The 21,979-nt window shown below is 39.3% G+C and overlaps 1 protein-coding gene and 1 long non-coding RNA gene across 27 annotated transcripts in view; one reads left to right on the forward strand and one right to left on the reverse strand.

Moving 5' to 3' along the window:
• The window catches only part of LOC308176132, a 102,609-nt gene that overhangs the window by 18,962 nt on the left and 61,668 nt on the right, over positions 1 to 21,979 (forward strand). For 3 of the 6 annotated variants that reach the window (XR_013938095.1, XR_013938096.1, XR_013938097.1), the window contains exon 1: positions 18,170 to 20,573. The exons of 1 other annotated variant lie outside the window; for it this stretch is intronic. This is a non-coding gene — a long non-coding RNA (uncharacterized lncRNA). Of the gene's footprint in view, positions 1 to 18,169; positions 20,574 to 21,979 lie in introns of those variants that run through there. 2 more of the 6 variants (XR_013938092.1, XR_013938093.1) reach the window with 1 other exon arrangement.
• The window catches only part of PEAK1 (pseudopodium enriched atypical kinase 1), a 118,791-nt gene continuing 97,833 nt past the window's right edge, over positions 1,022 to 21,979 (reverse strand). For all 21 annotated transcript variants that reach the window (XM_080551413.1, XM_080551418.1, XM_080551415.1 and 18 more), the window contains 2 exons: positions 17,414 to 18,162; positions 1,022 to 8,442 (listed from right to left, as the gene is read on the reverse strand). In XM_080551413.1, coding sequence (XP_080407539.1) covers positions 7,282 to 8,442; positions 17,414 to 18,162 — 1,910 coding nt within the window. In that variant the 3' untranslated portion in view covers positions 1,022 to 7,281. The remainder of the gene's footprint in view (positions 8,443 to 17,413; positions 18,163 to 21,979) is intronic.

Consider the following 21,979-nt stretch of genomic DNA (forward strand, 5'->3'; position numbering starts at 1 on the left):
GCTTTAACTGGTTTTGAAAGGCTTTGAAACCGTGTCTGAGGAATAAATGTGAAAGACATGTAGTAGTTACACTAGACTAATTGTGATCCCACTGCAATTGATGACATTACCTGTGCAAAGCCGCTGGAACTGTGGGAAGAATCGAGCCCTCAGGATGTTGGCTCTTTTAAAAGAGTAGTTACGAGCAGCGCAATTGTCACGCAGAACCACAGCATTGCTCCAATGTACGCAGTGTCATCTGTTCTATGCTAATAAATTAGCATCTGCAGCTAGCATTGCTGCCTATCAAATCTGGGAACAAAATTGAGCTGCTTGATCTCACTACCGCTGAAGTGTGTCTGCACGATCACGGAAGATGCATATTATCCCATCTGTTTCTCACAGACCCTCCATCAGGCTGTATGCTTCAAGGTAACGGATCAGACAAAATGAATTCCACTGCAGATGACTGCCTTGGAGGCATCCGACTTTGTCACAGCATATAAAAATTTCCCTCAGAGCCATTTTATTCTTTCACATCAGGCCATTTAATCCCCATCCACACTAGTGAAATGGCTGACTTTGGCTCAGCTCCTTTAGCAATAACAGTTGCCCCAGCGCGGACACGCGGCTGTGTCCATTTTCATTAATGTGTCAAGTCACCTCTCTCCAAGAAGGCTTTACCAGACAGTTGTTCAATCAGCAGCAGTTGCTGGTGGAGTTTATTTTTGGGCTGCCGCCGCTGCTTGTCAGCATGGAGCTGAACCAGAGCCAGCCATGGTGAGACTTCTGGGGAAAACACCATCAGAGGTGGCAGGCAGCTCTGTGTCCTGAGCCCTGGGCAGCAGGGATGCTTGGCCACAGGTGCTGAGCATCACTCATCAACCAAAGCTCCTATCTGTTGCACTCACACACTAGCTGCTGCAGCAAACCAGCCCACTTTTCTTGGAGGAAAACCTTTTTTTCTCGACTTGCCATGTGTGTTTTCCTCAGAAGTACAGATTTTAGTCTAATTTCCTAGGAAGAAAAAGACAAGTGAAAGTTTGAGTGTAATAAAACTAGTTTATTTACACAGTAACATGAATGCCACAGAGTACACAGCAAAGTACCACAGCAAACCAGAGTGTAACTGCCCCTGATCACAAAGGAAGGCTTGAAGTTTATATACTTACTTATATAAAAATGTGTAAATGTCAATATGAAGCACCAGATAAAGCAATGCAACCAGGAATTCCAAATACAAATTACCCACAAGAATGGAGTTGAAATTAAAGACAAATAAATCCCTTATTCAAGGTCTTTTAAAGAAATCCCATTTATAAAAGATCATCAATTTTGGAATCCCTAATTTAAAAATAACTTCCCCCCCTCCTATTAAAAACAAGAACATATTCTTAAATGCTCAGCATAATTAAGTTTTAAAAGAAAAAAACCCAAGGATTTCAACTGCAAAACCTGCTATTACCAACAAGCCAAATGATAAAGAAACAGAGGTTAAAGCCAATTTTAAAGGTGTTCTTTATGAAATGACTAGATTCAAACTGACACAGCCCTAAATATATATTATATACACGATATATAATATATATATATATTTGCAAATGGAAAGGGCCAAAGAGTATTTTTGGGATACAAAATTTCATATACATACATATATATATATATGAATGTGCCCACACACACTCATATATTCATGTATATATGTGAACATATATTTCTTCCGCATAAAAAAATTTTCCATCCTCTTCTAAATCCCTGAAGTTTTCCCCTTGGGTGTATGCAAAAAGTAATTTTCACAATCTGAAGTACAGTCCAAATTCTCAAATTCTGTAGAGTGGTAAAATGCTAATGTACAGGTAAGCTGAGTATTTCATTTCTGACTGGCAACTCTGCTTGATCTGAAAGCATTCTGTGGTTTCCAACTAAATGCTGAGTGGAGCACCAACGCAAGGAGGCTTATAGGAAATTATTTAAATTACATTCTATGTCTGTTCAAAACCACCATCCTTCTAATACTGCATCCAGGTGAATAGTAAAATCTATACAAACGTCTATCAGAAATTCACTGCAACTCAGCAGCAACAAAGACTTGTTCCTCCTTTTGGAGTTGAGGATGCCCTAAAGAAACATCTCCTTAGTATTTCTTCTGAAAAGTATTTTTTGTGTGTTAGGAATCCAGGTGATTGTTTACAGAGTATTTCCACAGGTCTGTTATTATAGGAGGTATTTAAAATTCTATTCTGCGCTTCTTTGATGTTATCTTACTGCATAACTAAATCATCATCACATCTCTCTACACATGGACTGAAGGGCTCTGATCGTGCTCTAGGTTTTACAGGTGTTTTAGCAGAACCAACACTACCTTTGCAAAATCAGAGTTAAATAGATGGCCCAGTCATGCACCAAGTAACAGTTTAACAGTCATAGTCTGTTTCTATGGAGAAACAGACATTTTAATTCTTGTTTGGGGTAAAGGGGAAATGAAAGTGCATTAAAAGGTCTGATTCAGTTTCCATTGTATCCCTCATTAAAGTTGCAACTGATTTAAATAATAACAGGATTATTTACTTTATATTTACATACGAATTTGTTATTACAAACAAAAAATATATTAATTTAGGTGGGGCTTCTCAACACAAGAATTGAGAAACAGATACATTTCATTCAGCAGCAAATACTATTTTTACACACTAAAGTTAGGGCCCTACAGCTGGAAGCTGCTGAATGAATTCTCTAAGCAGCTGATTGCTAGCACACATCTGATTTATTTAAATAATATATTTTTCTCTCTAGTATGCTGGAATTCCCCTGTGTTAAAATGTCAAGATGATCCATTCATACCTTGTGGGTGCTGCTGCGATGTGTGGAGCATACAAGATTTAAGGTGGAGTATTTTTGTAAATGATATGTGCATTCTTGTCTGCAGGCCAGCAGCACAGTATCCTAGCTTGAGTTGTTGATTTAATCAGGTCTGAATATTGAAAAGAGACCAGGCCTCTATACTGGACATTCTTGAGGCTCCAGAACGAAATTCTGGTTTCCCTCATTCCTGAAAATTTCTAGCTAAGGTTTTACTAATCGATTCTCTTTATCTCAGCTGGTTCTGCATACTGACTGGAGCAGATCTGAGGCTTGAAAGCTAATTAGTGAATAAGTAATTCCAATTTTAGAAACACAGAACAAACCCATTTTCCATAACATCTCAGGAGTATTTTTTTCAGAACTCCTCTTTTACTAGAGATTTGCATTTCACACCACAGTGCAGTGTGCAGCACATCCACTACTTACATCAGGAGCAGCACACCTTACCTCCTTCCGATTCCTCCTCTCCTAGAAGCCAAGCGCGTGCAGTAGATTGTCAAAGCATTAGACTTGTTTTGATGCAGGAGTCAGTCTGGACCGTTTGACTTATTCTCCCTGTGCAGATTCAGTTCCAAACTTGAAAGCCCACAATTTTGGTGGTTATTCAGGTTTATGCTGTACTGCAAGCAATTTAAAGGAACCTGTTCAAATAACTGAAACTCTAGAAACAGATTTTATTGAATAGGTCAAGTCAGTATTATATGAAGTACAGCTTTTAATTTTTAAAATCTTTTGCATCTTAATGGAGGCAGTATTATTTATAGGGCTATTATGGGAAGAATAAGATTTCTACCAACTGACCAGCTTCATTTGAGTTTTTTTTTGACAAGGCACTAAATGTTGTGAATCCAATCACTGTGCTCTCTCTGTAACATTAGAGAGGTTTTTAATGGCTCTAATAGGATCAGAAACCACTCAACATAGTTCAAGCGAACATTTGATTTTCCAGAAATTAGTTTCCACTGGAAAAATCTTTAGAGTTCATGTTAAAAATATGTGAACGACAGCTTTTAATAGAAAAATATATATTTACAGTCAATACTGCTATCTGAGATTTGCAGCTCTTCCTATTTCTTGAGATCAACTAAAAGTGCGATACTGCTAAAAGAAAATTCAAGATCTGTGCACATAGTCATGGAAGTTAAAGCATGCACAGCCAGGGGTTTTGTTCCTGTCCTACACAGGATCCCAATTACAGAGCGGGTTTTTTTCCTTTTGCTTAGCAATTATGCTGTAGCATTCTTAGGATTTGTTTACAATCAGTTTAATGTATACATTCTCAGATATTTATGTGGCATAATCTGTTGCTAGGATGGAGGACTTCCACAAACAGTTACAATCATCAGTTATGGGCACATCTGCAAAGTCAGCTGCTAGCTCCCCCGAGGAATACCTCAGGCCAGATTGTGTTTGACTTCTTTGATCATTCTTTCTTTTTTAAAGAAAACACACACAACATTACAAATTGCTAAAGTTTACCCAGTGCTGCACAAGAAAGAGATTGGTAGTGAACATCTATCCATGCTTGATTATACTGCAGAGTTAAAATGAGTATTGGTTCATCACAAAAAATACTAACTGAAATTAGATAGCTAGAGATACAAAGGCTTTGGACCAGCTGCATTAAATACGTATGGTTGTAAAACATTCAAAATTCAACTTTGCATGTGCGTGTTGACATGAAAGTGACACTGAGAACACATGTCCGTAAACACGGAAACCTCCCGGCCTCAGGGAACGAGCCCACTACAACAGCAAGTGGTCCAAGAACTGCTCACACAGCCTATATGAGCTAGGTGAGAAGTTATGTGCGCACAGGCACTACGAAATGAACACAAAACCAGACTACAGAGAACAAGAAGCCCTACTCTTAGCTCAACACATTGTGACTAATAGCTAGCAGATAGTACGCGTGTGACTTGTCATGCTCAGTGTACTTAAGCTATGAGGGTATTGCCCTCCTGTCTCCAGATAAAGCAGAGCTGCACTGAACACGTGTGTGATTCTTTTAAAGGTTCTACAAGCTGCTCAGCAGTAGTATAGAAACTTTCTTTCCTGATGTAGTGAAGTACCTCAACTACACACATTGCACTTGGGCTTTTAAAGCACTGTCCTCTTCCTCCCCTCCCTCCCCCCCAGTCAATGCTGCCATCCTGACCTTCTTGCCAAAAAGAGAAAGAAAAAATATATATCACATGAAAATATATTATCCTTATCCTTGCCTGATCCTTCACTGATACAGGTGAATCAAACACAAGAATAATCATCAGAAGTTTCAGAAAGTCTTTAGAAAGGTCACAGAGACTGTCTACATACTATGGCACAATCGTTGTAGGCTTCTACACGCTATTCCGCTTAGCTCTGATAGATGCCAGAGAAGATTAATACAAAAATTTCAACCCCTCCAAGTGAATGGTGTGGATCCAGAGCTAGTTTCGCTGACCTTAAGCCTGCACGAATGTTTGTTCAGTTTCCATGCATCTGGTCCAAACATGCATATGCTGTATAAAGTGGCTATTTGTTTCAAGGCTGAAGTGAATTGATTCCTCACAGTTTTAACAATTAAAATGAAATATCAATCCATAAAAAGAACACATGGATATCTGTGCATTTATGTGCCAGGAGAGTAAAAGGAAGGGGCTGCAGATCTAGCATCAGGTAAAGGCTGGTGTGTAAAGTGAACACTGTAATGTACAGCTTTAAAAAATACATACAAGAATTGCACATAGATCCATAGAAGAGAAGCACAGGCTCATAACTAGGGCTGTCTGCTTTCCATCCCCTGGGTCAGAATATTCAGTATCGCTTTTTCTTCTGCATCCAAATGAATTCTTCAGAGTGATTCAGGAAACAATTCAGAGCCTAGCAATACTGAGCAAAAATAATGTCTGTACAACTGCAGCGGTTCTGTAGGAAACATCCATTAGGCCAGGGAAGAAAGTCAGCAGCTGCCTCTAAAAGTGAAAAGCTCCTTCAGGTTTTTTTTTTTTTTAATTTCCTCTCTTTAATACTCAATAATTCCTGCTCTAGTCCAAAATCCTGTCTGCAATGCTCTTTGAGCTATTTTGACAACATGCCATTTTTAGGGTGTTGTCTGTAGCAACATTAGAAAACACTAGTTACAGCAGACAGGAGACAGGCAGCCAAATACCACTGTGGGAAAAATGGATCATGATACTGTTAGTTGTGGCTGCCAAACTTAACAGCTCCCTCAATAATTAAACAACAGTGTTTTTGCCCCCTTGTTTTTACCCTTCAGAGAACTGTGTCTGCAGTAAAAGCGTTTCCATGTGGCCTGTGAGCTACACACAGACAAGCTCTAAGCATTTCTATCTCCTGCCAACATACCAGCAGAGCCAATTTCAGTCCCATTTTGCAATATGGCACAAGTGACAAGAGCAAAACAAAATAAAACAGAAAAGGTGGTTGTTATTTTCAACCCCAGTTCATAGCAGTGATTGTCAGAGAAGGTTATGTACGTCCTATCCATTTCAAGTCAGGCTTTAGTGCCTTTTGCGATGGAAGGGGAATTTCAATTGCCCACCATGTGTTGTATTTTTCTGGTATAAACAGAATTATAGCTACAGTACATCAACTGTCCAGACTGGTGAGTGTCATGTAGGGGAAATGGGAAAGACCAAGTGTGCATATTCTGCTTTTTAATGCAGAGGTCTTAAGCTAAGGATAATGGTCCAATTAAGGCAGCATGGTTGAAATCAAGGATCCGTGATTAGAAAGGATATGGGCAGGCAGCAAGTCAGGGACAGAGGAGGGAAGAGGACAGAACACAGATGCTTACTGTCCGCCGACATTGCTGCAATCAGCAGGATAACCATATCTGCAAGGAAAAAAGAAGGCATAAAAGGTAACAGAAAGATCAGAAACCATTTGGTTGAGACCAAAGGGAAGAGGAGTCCAGCCCCACTGTAAGGTGTCTAAGGTGAGAGAAAACTTTGCCTGGGATGTGGATTAAAGGCAGTGGAGTGTTTTGTGGCACGGGGCAATGTGGATCATTCATCTCCCATGTATACAACTCCCATCTCTGCTAATGGTCACTGCTATTCACTACCAATGCTACATACAGAAATGACAGAAACTACCCAGAAGAGGAGGGCGATTTGTTTACTGCAGTGATAGAAATAGTGGTATCAAAGTTTGCTCTCCTTTTCATCCAGATATTAATCTAGTTACAAAGTGTCTGATACAAATGCAGTCATATGTGTGTATAAAATTAATCCCTAAGAGGCCTGGCAAAAAAGTAAAGTTTCTGCCATATTGGGTACGGGATGCAATTTCTCCAATCAGAACTTATTTGCTCAGAGTTGCTGGCTTTGATATCTAGGCCTTTGTTGAAACACTTGTTCAAAGTGTGAGCCCTAGCGCAGGTTAGAGTGTGGGCTGGGGTGGAGGTGCTTCATGAAAAGCAACAGGTTCTACAAACTAGTGCTGCTGCATGATTCTCACAATGCGATGAAGTGAGTCTATAGTGGCAAAAGCCAGATATTGACAACAAAGCCAGTCTTCCAGAATAACTCCACAGTCCCTGTCAAAGGACTTCTCTGCAAACTTGATCATCAGCAGCGTCCTTTTGATGTCCAGCCAGTTCTGAAGTACAGCATCTCTTCGAGCTGGGTTGGAAGATGTTCTCAGAGCATGAAACAAGTCCTCACGTGGACCCCAAAGCAAACACTGAAGGATTCCCTTGGCTTCTGATATCAGAATCCTCTCTGAAGGGTTGGGATTTAGCAGGCAGCTGGCAAGTTGTTGAAGCCCTTGAGAGTAGAGGGAACGGCAAGGGATCTTGGGGAGATCAGCACGAGTATATTCCTTCTCCTTCAGCTCTGGATTCTCATCAAAGGGATTGGGTAAGTGCAGCATTTCGTAGATAAGGATGCCAGTCTGGAATTCATCACACTTTTTGTACTGTGTGGCAGTGATGATTTCTGGAGCCAGGCGGGACTGATCCCTTAGGACCTCAGGATCCACCATATGACTCTTCTGCTTGGCCTGCGAGAAGTTGCTCACTATTAACCTGGCTGGGCAAGCAGTGTTGGGACTGGGTTCCATGGACTCAGAGCTCAGGGGGCTGCCTCCTGGTCTGGAATGAACCAGCAGGAGGTTCTCTAGCCGCAGATCACAGTGTGTGATATGATAGGGTTTCAGGTGTTCCAGCCCCAAACACAGCTGTAAAAGGAGGAGGCAGACCTGCCTCTCATACAAATCTGGGCTTTTTGCATGGCGGGGTGCAGACTCTCGCACAAAGTCAGCCACGGTTAAGTACGGGACCTCCCGCGTGATGACTACAACACGGCTGCGTGGCTTGCTGATGGTCCCCTGATTACTTGAGCTGTCCTTCTGTGAAGCCTCTGTATTGGAAGAAGCATCTCTGTTCTTTTGCTCAGGTTCTCTCTCTTCTTCTTCTTGATCTTCTTCTTCTTCAACCTCTGGTGCATCAGTGTCCTCCCATGGAAGGAGGCGAACTGGGACTTCAGCAAGGAAATGGCCACAGTCCTGCTGGATGTTAAAGTTGATAGCCAGACTCTGCCGGATAGATAGGCTGTGATAATACTGCTGGGACTCCTTAGCTTTGCTCTTACAAATCTGGGGAAAGAAAAGAAACAGAACAGACATAACTCTTAATATGCAAGTTCTATATCCTGTTTTATTTAATGTATCCATAGTCCAAATACAAGGACCGAAACATTTTTTACTGAACTGACCTTGGCATGTGAACAGTTCTGCACTGGATTGGAACTGCAACTGCAGATCAATATGTGCAAACAGCTCTCCTGCGCATCTATTGCTCAATAGAAAATACTGCTCAGGCAGGTTCTGCTTTCAGTCAGGGGAGCAGCTGATACAAGGTAACTTCACAAGGAAGCTTACTGCACAGTTACTTGTTTATCCATAGCATTTTATTTCCTGTTCTTCTCTCAGATTTGTGTGAAGCTTGAACAAAATAAGAATTATCAAGAGCAATAGGATATATAAAGAAATAAGCATGGAATATTGGAGGATATGATCAGACGATTGCACACGAGTGAACCAGCGTGGCATAACAAGTTACCAGCTGTCAGCTGAGCTAAATGACTGGATGCATGCTCCTTGCCCACTGTAATTGGAAACTGAAATCTATTAGCTGAAGCTGTGTGGAGCTAACACACATCATATCTTCAGTGAGGTGGGGGGACAGGGGAATTTGCTGTGGCTCAAGTGATGAATGGAAACTCGTTAGAACATGGTACCTTAATTGCTTTCAATCATTTGTCAACATCCTAAGTATACACTTATATTTTGTCCTATCTACCTATATTTCATTGCTGTCCAGAAATATCTTGATATGTACATTATCACCATAATTATTATCCTTATTAATTGTCTGTACTGTCATAACAACTTACAGCTCTGACCACCTTATGACAGCCATGGGACAATCTCTATTAGGGCCTCTGTTCTACGGCATTTACTGATTAAAATTGCAGCCCTACAAAGACTCAGCTGTGTTGACCGTTGCGCATTAACCTTACTTCTGCTGACTTCACTGAGATTGTTCAAAGCCTGTAAGGTTAAGTGCACGTTTTAATCTTTACAAGGTTAGAGCCTAAATATTCAGTTGGTGTAAAGCACCAACAGGTTTAAACTGCAAAGCTCAAAGGAAGTGAAGATAGGAAGATATCTCATTCCAGATGAAGTTACAGCCTCCCTTAGCTCCTTTCTGAAAGCAAAGGAAAGACTGATCTCTAAGAATGAGGTTAGAAAAGTCAGCACTAGTTCTGCACAGTCACAACAATTAAGGAGCCCAGATCTCAGACTAGCCCTAGATGTAAGCAAAAGGTGGCTTTTCTCCTGGTTTTTCCTTTCTCGCCTTCTCAGGAACTCATGTAGGGCTAGTTATAAAGTCATCTTCCACTAAACAAACACACAAACGGTTCATTTAGTCTTCTATGCTTGTTGAGAAGAGAAATGCATTGTCAGATAGTCATATGAAGTAGATACATGAGGTGAAGATGCATGTTTCCATATGAAATGACAATGACAGTCCCCCCATCTCTCAAGGGTTACAAGTTTAAACAGGTACAGTAAAAATACAGCATGAATCCTTGCATTATGTATGTCAGCTGATCGTCTTGGAGACTGAAGTCCCTGGGTTTATCAAATACTTAATACTGCACAAAAGACAGAGATAGAAAAGTGTTGTATAGACTACCCTTGCTACATGTATCAAATCTGACTGGGAGAACGATTAATGAAAATTAAAATAATTTTGCTTTCTATGCCCTTGAAGTCCATGGCCTTTTTCTTGAACAGCCAGCCATGGAGACAATCAATTCCAGCTGCAGAAAATTCTGTACGTTGCAACCCAGCTTTTCTTGTTTTGTTATTACTTAAAGGACCTAATCCAAAATATAAACTAATCACAGAATCGTAGGGGTTGGAAGGGACCTCTGCAGATCATCAATACCAACCTCCCTGCTAAAAGCAGGTTCCCTACAGTACGTTTAGCAGGAAAGCGTCCAGGTGGACACTCTTAAAATATACATATATATAAAATTAAGCGCTCTTTAATGTCAAGAACAGCACAAAAAAAAGCAGTTGCCCTTAGCAACCATACTATACTTCATGTTACCCCCAGAGGAGTTCTAATGCCACGTGCCAGCTAAAAATGATATTCTATCAGGAAAATATAATCCGCAGAGTATTTGCTCTTAAAACAATTAACACTTCCCAGTTTGGTGAATACAAGGCATTTTTTCAAAAGTTCATGAGAATTATTTCTCCTTGCCTGTAAAAAGGGAAAAGAAAAGGAATCAAAACTGATTTCTAGTTCTTAATGATAGTCCTAGGCAGCCCCATTTTCCTACTTACTTCAAAAAAGCACTCTCAAATGTATTACTGAAATTTCAGTTAAAATATTAAGATACTAGTACTTTGCATGTCTCAAACATCAGCCTCAGTTTACTCATTTTTAGAAAATATCCCCAATCCTAGAATTGTACTAGTACAAAAGCACAATTTCAGTAGGTCTCTCTGTGGATGTGGCAATGCTCCCTTGGAATTTAGAAACGACCGGTCATGCAAGATATCTGCACCAAAAGGCATGCAGCTGTTAGGGTGCAGTATGCTGCCTTCGCCCTTTTCTTCTGAGCTAGCTGAACAGGCCTGCAAGGCAAATGTATCTGTATGTTGCCAGCTGGATCATCCCTAAGAACTGCCTTCCCAGGCTATTAAAAAACACCCTGAGAGGGAGTTGTCCTTCTCCACCACTGTCCTTCTCCATCGTCTCCCTTTTTCCTACTGTTTAATCCTATTTCACTCTTTTCTTCATTCCTAACCCTCTGATTATTGTTACTCTTTTCTGGTTTCTTCCATATTTATTACATCTTTCTAAAGAATGGTACCCTATGATGAATACAATATTCCAGTTAAGACCTCTTCAGCATCAAGCAGAACAGAAACTTATATATAACGATCCAAGGGTGAAAAAATCACTGATTCCACTATTTCTGTTGTTTATGAAAACCTTCAAGTCACTGTCAACTCTACAGTCTGAATCCATAGCAGAGCCAAAGGTTCCCAAACATCAACTCTCAAACATGAGATTTTGTTTCAGATGCCTCTCCATCAAGAATGGAGATGCTAATTCCATGCTTGCTACAGTGACTTTGGAGGTTATCTTTGTATCAATAAACAGTAATTGAAGACTAAATGATTACAATCAATACTAAAGTGACTGCATTCACGAGAACAGATTTTCCATCCTTATTTTGTTGTTGAAGAAGATAAACAATTAAAAAAATATCTAATCTCTTAAATACCCAACAATGATGGCTACCAGACACTCTTCTTACTTCTCCTGTTCAATACATGTAAGTATATGGATACAAGAACATGCATGCAGTATCTTCCAGAACAAGAAAGCTGCAATCTGATTAGAGATGTATTTTCTGCTTCTTGCTTTTTGTTTACAAACAATATGATGTGAGAAGTGGAAGAGGCAGCTGCCTTATTTAAACTTGATTAAATTGGTGACTATACAAGCACTAAAATTTGTACACTAGATATTCTGTAATTGACAAAGGGGAATGGAAAGCTAGGCTGTCTAGGAATAGCATCCAAAGGCTGGAGTATGAATCAGACACCCGTCTGAATTCATAAAACTGTTTCTAAAAGGAAGACCTGCAGTAATCTGATGTTCCTTTAAGTGTCTGATTACTCTTCAGACTTTTGCTGTGAAATACAGCTGCATGAGCCCAGGTAAGCACTCGGCTTTGAGACTGCAGAGTTCAGATTCCCTTTGTACTAGTATCTTATTAGAACGGGGAAAATGTACTGCAAGCAGTAGAGACAAACTACATTTTCTTATTGATCTGTTCTGAGACAGTTCATAGAATGAAATTTCATTTACTGACTTTCACTGGATTACCTGGAATTAGAAAAAATAAGGGCCAAGAATCTTGTTGTGCTATTTTATTATTTTCTGTGCTGCACTTTCTACTCAGAACTCTATTTTATATTGCAGTTTTGCAAGAGTAGTGAATGCTAGTCTTTAATACGATTAATGGGTAATAATGCTTACCTTTGCATTTTGTATTGGCATAACCCCACTATCACCTAAAACTATAATCTGAATGACCAAGATTTAAAATTTTTGAGATGGCTTGAGTTCTGGTAAGTTAAGCAAAGTCTACCTTTACCTTTGAAAACATTTAGGGGACAGGTTGTGAAATTTGATGCCCTCATTAACAGGTAGCAGTTACAGGCTGCTTGTGATGAATTGTAAAAGAAACTGATATAGAGCTTCTTTTCTGTTGGTGACAGTTAATGCTATCTCAAAACTGTGAGCAAATATACAACCCAGTTTTCTTTGCATGATATTTAAAGCTTTTGTCTGTTCCAGTCATTGACTCTAAAAAAAAAAAAAAAAAAAAAAAAGAAATCCCGTGGCCTTTTCTGAGAGCTATGACAAAAGGGGTTGGTTGATCTGGGCTTGGCAAGCCTTATTTCTAGTGCTGGTAACAGGATGGTTGTTCAAAAGATGAAGCAATGTTGGTAAAAAGCCCTTCCATATGATGCAAGAAAGCAATGAGAAGAGAGATATGAGTACAAAGGAACAGAAATTTTCCATCTTCCTTTTCACTGGTATGCATTGTCATCCTGTGTCTTTCCTTTAGTGCATCCATAGGAGCCAAACTTTGGTCACTTTTATCAGGACAGGACAAGGTTCTTTATATCCTGCCATTTCAATATTTTTTTTTCCCCATTCACAAAGAAGCAAGATTTTAATGTTTCAGGGCTTCTAAAAACTTCTGCATTAGCTTCTATTTTTCCCTTATGTGTCCAGTAGCCTACTGTGCCATCAGCTGACTTCCACTTCACCAGCAGGGAATCTCATTTCCACTCTGTCCTATGCATTTTACAGGACATTGGTGAACTTAAAGATGAATATAGCGGGAAATGAATTTACAAGTGCTGAAAATGAGAAACACAGAAGATCACAGAGACTGCACCATCTGTGCTACTTTGTTGTATTACACACAGGGACAACTGCAAATGAAATTCTGTGTAGAATGAAAGCTTGCTAATCCCAAATTGATAGCTTGTTCTTGGCACATTTTTTTTTTTCCAAGGAGGCCAGTTTGATCTCTGATTGACCTCATTTTCTTGATCTGGCCTTAGAACAGAGTGACTGACTTTTTAACAATGTGCCAAAACACAGAATTCTGTGCTGCTATGACTGAACTTGGAATGGGCTAAAAGTTTAATGTATATAGCTTTATTTTGATCTGAAGCACGACATTCGGGGATGACTTCTGAGAACAGTTCTGCCAGGCTCCACTAGGGAACTGTATTAATCAAAAAAAACCAACAAATCTTAACACACTAAGTGACAAACTAAACAAAACTAGAAAATAGTTTCCTAGTTGCAGCTGACAATTATCAGCCATATTCAGCCCAATACTATTTATTTCTGCATTGCTCTATTTTATACTTGGAACGGGAACCTTAGCAAAAATCTTAAGGTTTTAATGCATGAAGAATTTCTGCTATCAAAGCAATACATTTTTTTTAACTGCTCCTTTTGAGCTGTTTGTACCTTTGCAAGTCCCGTTAACCTACCTAAATTGTACTGCAGCATGTGCCTGTGTCCAGAACACGTGTGGCACAGGTACCTCAGCGCTTTGTTTTCTTTACGTCTGCGTTGTTCTGTATGGACTCTGAACCATGACTTCTGTGTGTCTATCTATGATATTGTGCAGTAATTTCCTTGAGAGTTTGATACTGAAAGTAGAAGTAGTTTCCTCCACTTGACTGACACAGTAATTAATCTTGTCTAACCATTATTCATCCTGAGTAACCACATTCTTCCTCTTTCTTTTTTTCTCTGAAGATCCCCATCATATTGCTACCATATTAAGTCTCCTTAGGGATACTAAGAAGTGGACGTGTCTAGTCCACTCTGTACAAAAAATTGGTAGTCACTCCTGCTTTTATTGTAGTGTAACCTTTTCCCTACATATTTGGAATGACTGATAAGAGCGTGGTTTCATGGGAATGCTTACTTATTGTCCCAGATCTACCGGCTACTTAGAAGACGATAGTTGTACTGAGTGAAGGAAAATACCTCAGAGACTGGAATTTTATGAAAACCTTTCTTGTAAGGGAACTTATATTTTTGCTATTTGGAAAAGTAGCTCTCTAACTGTGACTTGTTTTTATTTGCAATGTTTCAATCAAAATAATTTCCACATGGCTTCCTGCAACATTTTGGCACAGGTTGTTTACTAACAGATTAGGTGAAAGAGAAGTAAGAAGCACAATAAAATGCTTTGAAACTACGCACTCCTATAAACTGTGTTTCCTCTAATATCCACACCAAATGGTACAAGCTGCACTTGTTCTTCACCAAATTTATCAGATCATCTTCAGTGATACCACCAGATTTTAAAGTGTGCATGGGCTTATTCACCTGCACAAAAGGTTCATTATTCTAAATTTAACTCAGCAGTAGTCAAACAGTTAAAGCTTACATTTTAACAGTGCTTTTATAATTATACTTTTGGAGATAAGGAATTAACATTAATTTTTTTGGCTTGTGCATTAAGACCCATAATACCTTCTGGGGGCAAATCTCTTGTTTCCTACAAATTGAGAAATAGTAATAATAAAAAACATTATTACAATGTTTCTCAAATCTAATGTGAAAACTGGAAAACTTAGAAAGCATCTGAATTGTTAGCCAGTGTTGCTTGGCTAGTTCTGCAAAACCCAAACGAACTACACAAATTCATACTGTCAGAAGATGTGGCTCCATATATCCTTTCAAAGTGTATTTCTAAGTCTCTTTTTGCTACTTTCCCATAATCAAAAGTAATAAGAAGGCTGTATTTTGGATTCATTAAAAACGCCATTAATTTTCATCTCACTGTTTTTGCCATCCTGTTTTGGGGATGAGGGGGCTAAAATGACGGAAATGCATAGCATATTTGTTGGAGGTAGATGATTACGTAATTATTATACAAGAATTACCCATGATAGTAAATCTGGTACATTTGTTGAAGCTAAATTCACAAAATCTCTATGTAATCTAAGAGCAATCTGTTGTTAGGAGATTTTGTAAAAATTATTCTGGATCAGTGACCTACAAGTCAAAGTTCAACTTAGCAGCAAATATTAAGACAAAACCAGTGTTAGTACATTTCAACTTCAAGGGGAAAATCCAATAAATCCAGTTTAAAGATGGCTATATAATTCAGTACATCGGTGTAGGGAATACAGCAATAAAAACACGCACCAGAGAAACACGGAACTAAATAGAACCCAACTTAACTGAATGTGAAATAGTTCAGGTATGTGAAATAGAAAATGAAAACAAAACAGTAATCCCATACGCTGGTCCTGCCTGGTCTGTACAGAAATCAGAGTACATCTGTAGTGAGAGCATCTTCCAATATCACATTAACTGGAAGGGAGGGTATTTCCAAGAATAACTTTTCCTCTTAACATGACAGCACAACAGTTCACTGTGACCTCCCACTCAATGATATTTTTATGGATACTTCACTCACACTTGAGACTATCACACCTATTATACTGTAATAAATTTTCTTAGTCTGAGAACTACTTTTAAGACAACATCTGAAGTATAACAGAAAATAACATGGCACATATTTTTCATGATGCTACATTGCTGTGCTCTCTTCTTACTAGCTTTGTACAAGAGATCTATTCTCCTAAATAACTTGAAGAAAACAACAGCATCAGTCCTGCCTGTGCAGACAGGAATCATAGTAGTGGTAACCCAAACCTGCACACAGAGAAAAATACTACTTGGGATCCCAGAAGCAATGATTTTTGCATCGCTGTATTAAAAACAAAACAAAAAGAACCCGAGTAAGACCAGACTTGATTCTGCAGCTAGACTAGATTAGCAGATAGATGCATGATCATACTCGTGATCTGTTTCTCAGCTGTTTAGTACCACTGGACATGGCATCCACAAGGCATCCAGATTTCATTTCAAATCTTTTCAAAAAGAGAGCCTTGGTAAACTAAAGAAATATAAGTGACTATGCCCACAAATCTGCCTTAAAAAGATGCCACTTCAGGAGAAAGTATCAGTTGAAACAAGCTTACCTTTCATTTATTTATTTTTTATGTCTTTCTTGTAAGCAATAATGCAGGAGCAATAGCGACATTTTATTCCTGTAAAACACCACCTTTCCGAGAACACCAACAGGCTTTATTTGGAATAATGGATTACGCCTCACACATGTGCTGGGTAATAGCTGTTGTATCTCAGTTTCCACAGGGAGGAGTCAGAAGTTCAGTGATTTGCTCAAGGTCACACAGGAAGTCTGACAGAACTATGACTCTCAGCTGTTTTTCTTGCTATCATCCTACCAGAAAACCCTTGAGAACTGCAGAGATGCAGTACTCAGAAAAAATTACCTATATAAACCTCATCAAGTTACAACACCTAGTGAGATAGCTGCCAACTGTTCATTAATATATTAGCAGTAAGTCTAGTAAATCTTACTTCTTTTTGGCATTAGCTGAACAATAACCTAGACACAAATCAATTGTTTCTTTAGTAAAAGGCAACAAAACCAACACTGATAAATTCCACTTTTTTTTAGTATGGCTTATAAGGCAGCACTGATGGCTAGATGGGAGATTTTGAAAGGTTGGTAATGAATGCTGGTGACAACGTAAGGCTTTGTATGGGAACATAAAGACACACTACTCTAGAGGTTACGTTTAAAATTACAAAGCTCTGAAAATGTAAAACTTGAAAAATATTATGTCATTGAGACTGATGATTTGGTATCATCTGATTAAGTATTTGAACACAGGTTCATCTGCATGCAGATGAACTTTCAGTATTGCAAATGTGGTTCTTTATAGAAGGAAATGCCTGTATGTTGGGATTCTTACATTTCACACAGCATTGCAAGCAGCACTTACTTTTATTTGTAGGACCAACCACAAGTGGGAGGGTTGCTGATTACGGTTATTGTCATTACATTCTGTCCCTGATGTCTAGGGTTCCCATTTTTCAACCCCCTCTTACCTTGACTGCATAATTGTTGAGAGGATCTTTTGCGTAAGAAGCTGGGTAGTAAACTGCATCGCCCGCCTCACAACACGGCTTGTCACTGGTTAGCCTGAAATCTGACCAGCTGTCAACTCCAAATCGCAGCTGGTCTTTTTGTCCGGCCATGAACAAGTCTTCACATTTAAGTGCCAGTTTCTTCAGTGAATCGGTGTGAAGGCTTCGGATTTTACCTACCACTTCTTCTCTGTTTTCAATTCCTCGATAAAGTGCTTGCCTTTGCGGCTTCTGGACACCCTTGCCCTGCTTAGTCTGCGAGATGCGTCTCCCCGTCAGAGACTCCATGCTATTGGAACATCGGTCCCTAATACTGATAGTGGTTAGGCTGGAAACACTGTTAGTTGCTGAGGTGGTTGTCCTTAACTTTTCTGTAGGCCTGTCCAAGGAATCTCCTGACTCATTGTCCAGCGCCTTGAGCTCCAAGCTGACTGAAGAGCAGGCACTGCTTGCTTCCCAGTTGGTGTCAATGTCATAGGTGGGGTTGGCCACAATGCACAGATTGTTCTCAAGAGCCTGCTTCTGGAGATCTCTGGGACTTGGCTCTGTGTTAGCTCTCAAAATTGTTTTTTTCGGCAGCGGAGGTGGTGTTGGCTGTAAGTTGTTCGTTGTCTCCTGGTCTACTAGTCCTCCAAAGGCAATGGCATCATCCAATGCTCCCTTCGGTTGCCTTGGCTGTTTTGGAGGTATCATGGCTGCTCTGGACTGTCCTGTGTAATAAGAAAATAATTGGATCAGAAGATTTAAGTACTTTGCTGCTCATATCTGCACTTTTCAACAAAATGTAAGAAGGCGAAAGAAAAAAGCTGACTAGGACCTCCCCCTCCCCATTTGGTGAAAACCTAAATACATACCTGAAATGATGAACTAATAAGAAAGCAAAATGACTAATCAGCATCATGCACAGATTACCACATACAGCCCACCTTTATTTGACCTTGGCCTATAGATTAAAATCAGTTTCAGTGCTGACAATGCTGGCATTTTACATCACATGGCATTAATAACAAAAAAGTGCAAGCAAAAACCAAAAGTCATTTTTGGCACTCGGGCCAAATTTGTTTCAGTAATGATGCTCAGCTTCCCTTAATTCTGCCTGCAGTCAATCAAGTATAATGGTGTTCTTTACTTCCTATTCAAATGTGCTAAACCTATGGGTGGATGCTGTTAAGTGGCTTTGTGAGCTATTTCTCCGAGAGATGCATTTCTCTGGCAGGTGAGATGATATTTTTTTATATATCCTCATAATCGTCTGTAAAGCTCTTGATCACTTTGATTTGAAATGTGCTAAAGAGGCTGAAAGCATTGTTCCTGAAGTTTTCTGGTTTACGTTCTGATACAAACAATATAATTTAGATACTTCAGCAGTCACATCAGAAAGGCAAGATTGCCCTAGCAGATTCATTAACTGAAAACAAGGAAGTTACACCTACTTTCACTGAAGCTGACAAGTGCATTGCCACTGGTTTCAGTGAGAGTAGGATTATATTTTGAGATTACCCAACAAGTTAAAAGAGCCACCCACCCCCAACCATAAGTGTCTCTAATAAATTTCCCTTACTCATTTGCCACAGGCACCTTTGCTGACAGTGCTGAGTTCATAGATAATGTGATAGAGATTAAGTCGAGATTCCAAGTAGTGGGTCATGTGCACAAAAACATGGGATTTCCTCTGAGATACTGGTTACATTTGAGTGTGTGTGCTTCTAGGCAAGATAAACTTCCCATCCTGTGTTTTGGATGGATTTTAGAGAGGACAATTATGTTTTGTAACTGCCAGAGTTGTTGGAAATAAAGAATAAATAAATGACAGCAATATAAGAGAGAATTGAAAACAAACAAACAATAAACAGACAATACAAGTGATCAACTGGCTGCTGTTTGGGACAATTAAGCAGTTATTACTCATAACAAAATGAGACTTTTCCACTCTTAATAATCAACTGTCATTTTCAGAGAAGTTATTTTATACATTTTCTACTAGTCCTGTTTTTGCAGCTGTAGCACAGCAGACATGAAATGGATGCTCTGCATAATTGCAGTTGAGCATCTTTACCAAGAAGGATAAGCCAGTAGAAAGATGCCACAAATGTTTGACTATTCTAGTAAGATGCATTTTGAATCCCTGTAAAGAGAGGACTACATCCACACACAGAATAACCTCAAGCCTTGAATTCCTAACGATCATTCTCTTTTCAACCATTCCAAGGAGACAACATCACAAGTGAAAGTTATATCCCTATCTTTTGTTTAAACTCAAGAAACACTCAGAAAAGCCTTATGGATTTTGTGATAAGCCTGGATATTCCAATGTTTAAAAACTGAATTTTGAGCAGGAAATTCTATTAACTTTGTATGTGCACTGACAGTGGATCTTTAGAGCCTGATCATTGGGGAAAATTGCATAGGGGTACTCCCCTGTGTCGTCACTTCTTAGCTCACACAAAATAAAACTGCTCGAAGGCTAGAAATACTGCAGAATTCCTGTGTGTCTCTTTCAAACCATTGTAAAGGTCGCTTAAAAAATACAGCACTCAGTACCCTCTACTGCTCCTTTCTGATAGCGGTACTGCAGCGAACGTGCTCTACAGAGGCTGCTCTTCCTGTCAGCTTTTGATGTGCTGCAGCACATAACGCTGGTGCCAGTTGAACAGTACAGAAACTGTATTAGAAATGTACTTTTTGCAGACACGAAAAGTGGCATGATTCATAGTCAAAAGGAGAATTGATATCTGCATGCCAGAATCACACATCCAAATGCCACAGTCTTTTGCACAACCTTGAGACCAGTTCATTTCTGCTTGCCCGTTTTTCTGACTCATCCAAACATATGTCATCTTCCATACCAATTCTTTACTCTTACAAAATCTGTGACCTATGTACTTCTCCTCCTGGCAACATTCTGTGTTACAGATCACTCGTCTGTTTTATAATTCTTCCCCTCTTCCCCACTACGCTAAAATAGACTAACTGTTGGGGCTTGGAGAAAGGCTACAATTTCAGTAGGCAGTTTCCTAATACGCCTTGTCTGTGTGACTTTCTAATCTTGTAACAGCAAGAAAACGCGTTAGAGCAAGATGCACATTTCAAGCAGTAGCAGGCGAAACCCTCTCCAAGAAAGGTAAGATTTGTATGTTTCTTGTTGATTCTGTTTCCTGTCTGATTTAATGGCCCTGTCCCAAAAGCCATTCATACAGAGGGATGTTGCGACTGCAACCAGTGACTTTTGCTAGTTGTAGCTTTTGCGTAGCTTTTGGAACTGACATCAAGACATAATTTGAGAAGCTTTTCATAACCAGAAATTGTCTTTGCATATGTCTGGTGGGGGTGGCAGGATCCAGAGAACTGCATTCATTTGCAGTCTTTATGTAGTTTCTTTTTCAAGTATTCTCAACTGAGAAAAATGAGTTTGTAAAATGTGTCATGTTACAGTGTAGTTTATCCCCACAAGAACCAGGTTTTCCATACTGAAATCTATCCACCTGCATTACGTGTTTGAAAAACTTCATATCTGGACTGTTTTTATGCTGACTTCTTAACCTTGTACGCTTCTTTCATGCCCATACGACCAGGCCTTCTAACTCAGCCTTTCCCAAGCATGGTATGGCTACTGCATGCCCATTCTTTTTTAAAATCAATGCCTAGGAAGAAAAAGTTTGTCTTAAATTTTGAAGACTCAAGAACATTCCTTTGCACCCAAGCAGTACCAAAGCATTTTCCTTGTTTTCTTGCCTGCCACTTCCTTCTCCCCTTGCACACTTGAAAAACTCCATTTCCTTACCTACTGTACAGACTCTCAGACATTACAACATTACAAGGTGAAAAGGAGAAATGGGCACAATATTAAGCTACTGCTTACAAAGATCTTTGAAGTGGCTTCTAGGCTGTTCAAGAAAGAAAAAAATTAACTCTTTATAGAGGACTTTAAGCAATTCTACAGTATAATATCATCTTGCACTGTAGAATCCTACTGTACTATTTTAATATTAATACTTTAAGTCTCCAGAAACCACACAGAGGTATGAAACTCTAAATCAGACCTAAAAAAAATCTTTATTTCTCTAGGTAACTGATTTATCATCAGAGCTTGGCATTACAACCTGTTTATATTAGCTCATTAAACTATCAAATCTGACACACTGTGCTCAGATTTAACTCAATTTTGTATTTCATAAGCATGTTTTTCATACAGTAACAATGCTCAGATTTCTCGCTACCACCATGTATCTATATTTTTTGGCTTAGATCAGATCAGCAGCATGCATTGTTGAGAGATTTCAAAACTGTGAAGGAACATGCTTCTTTAATTGGAAAAACAACTCTTGGTAAATCAGGCAAGCCAAGTAGGTGACATGCTGCATGCTTCCATCCTTCCTTGAACAGAACTGCTCCTGAGACATGTATCGCTCTACAATACATATGTTAGTTCAGTACTGCAATTACAACAGGCTGCTTCTGTACGTTCTTCAAACTCTTCTTGCTCTTGATGTTGCAACCTGTCCTACATTTTCCTTTATTCTTGAAAGT

The sequence above is a fragment of the Anser brachyrhynchus genome (genome assembly GCF_964034855.1).
Source record: "Anser brachyrhynchus genome assembly, chromosome: 11".
NCBI classification, from domain to species: Eukaryota; Metazoa; Chordata; class Aves; order Anseriformes; family Anatidae; genus Anser; species Anser brachyrhynchus.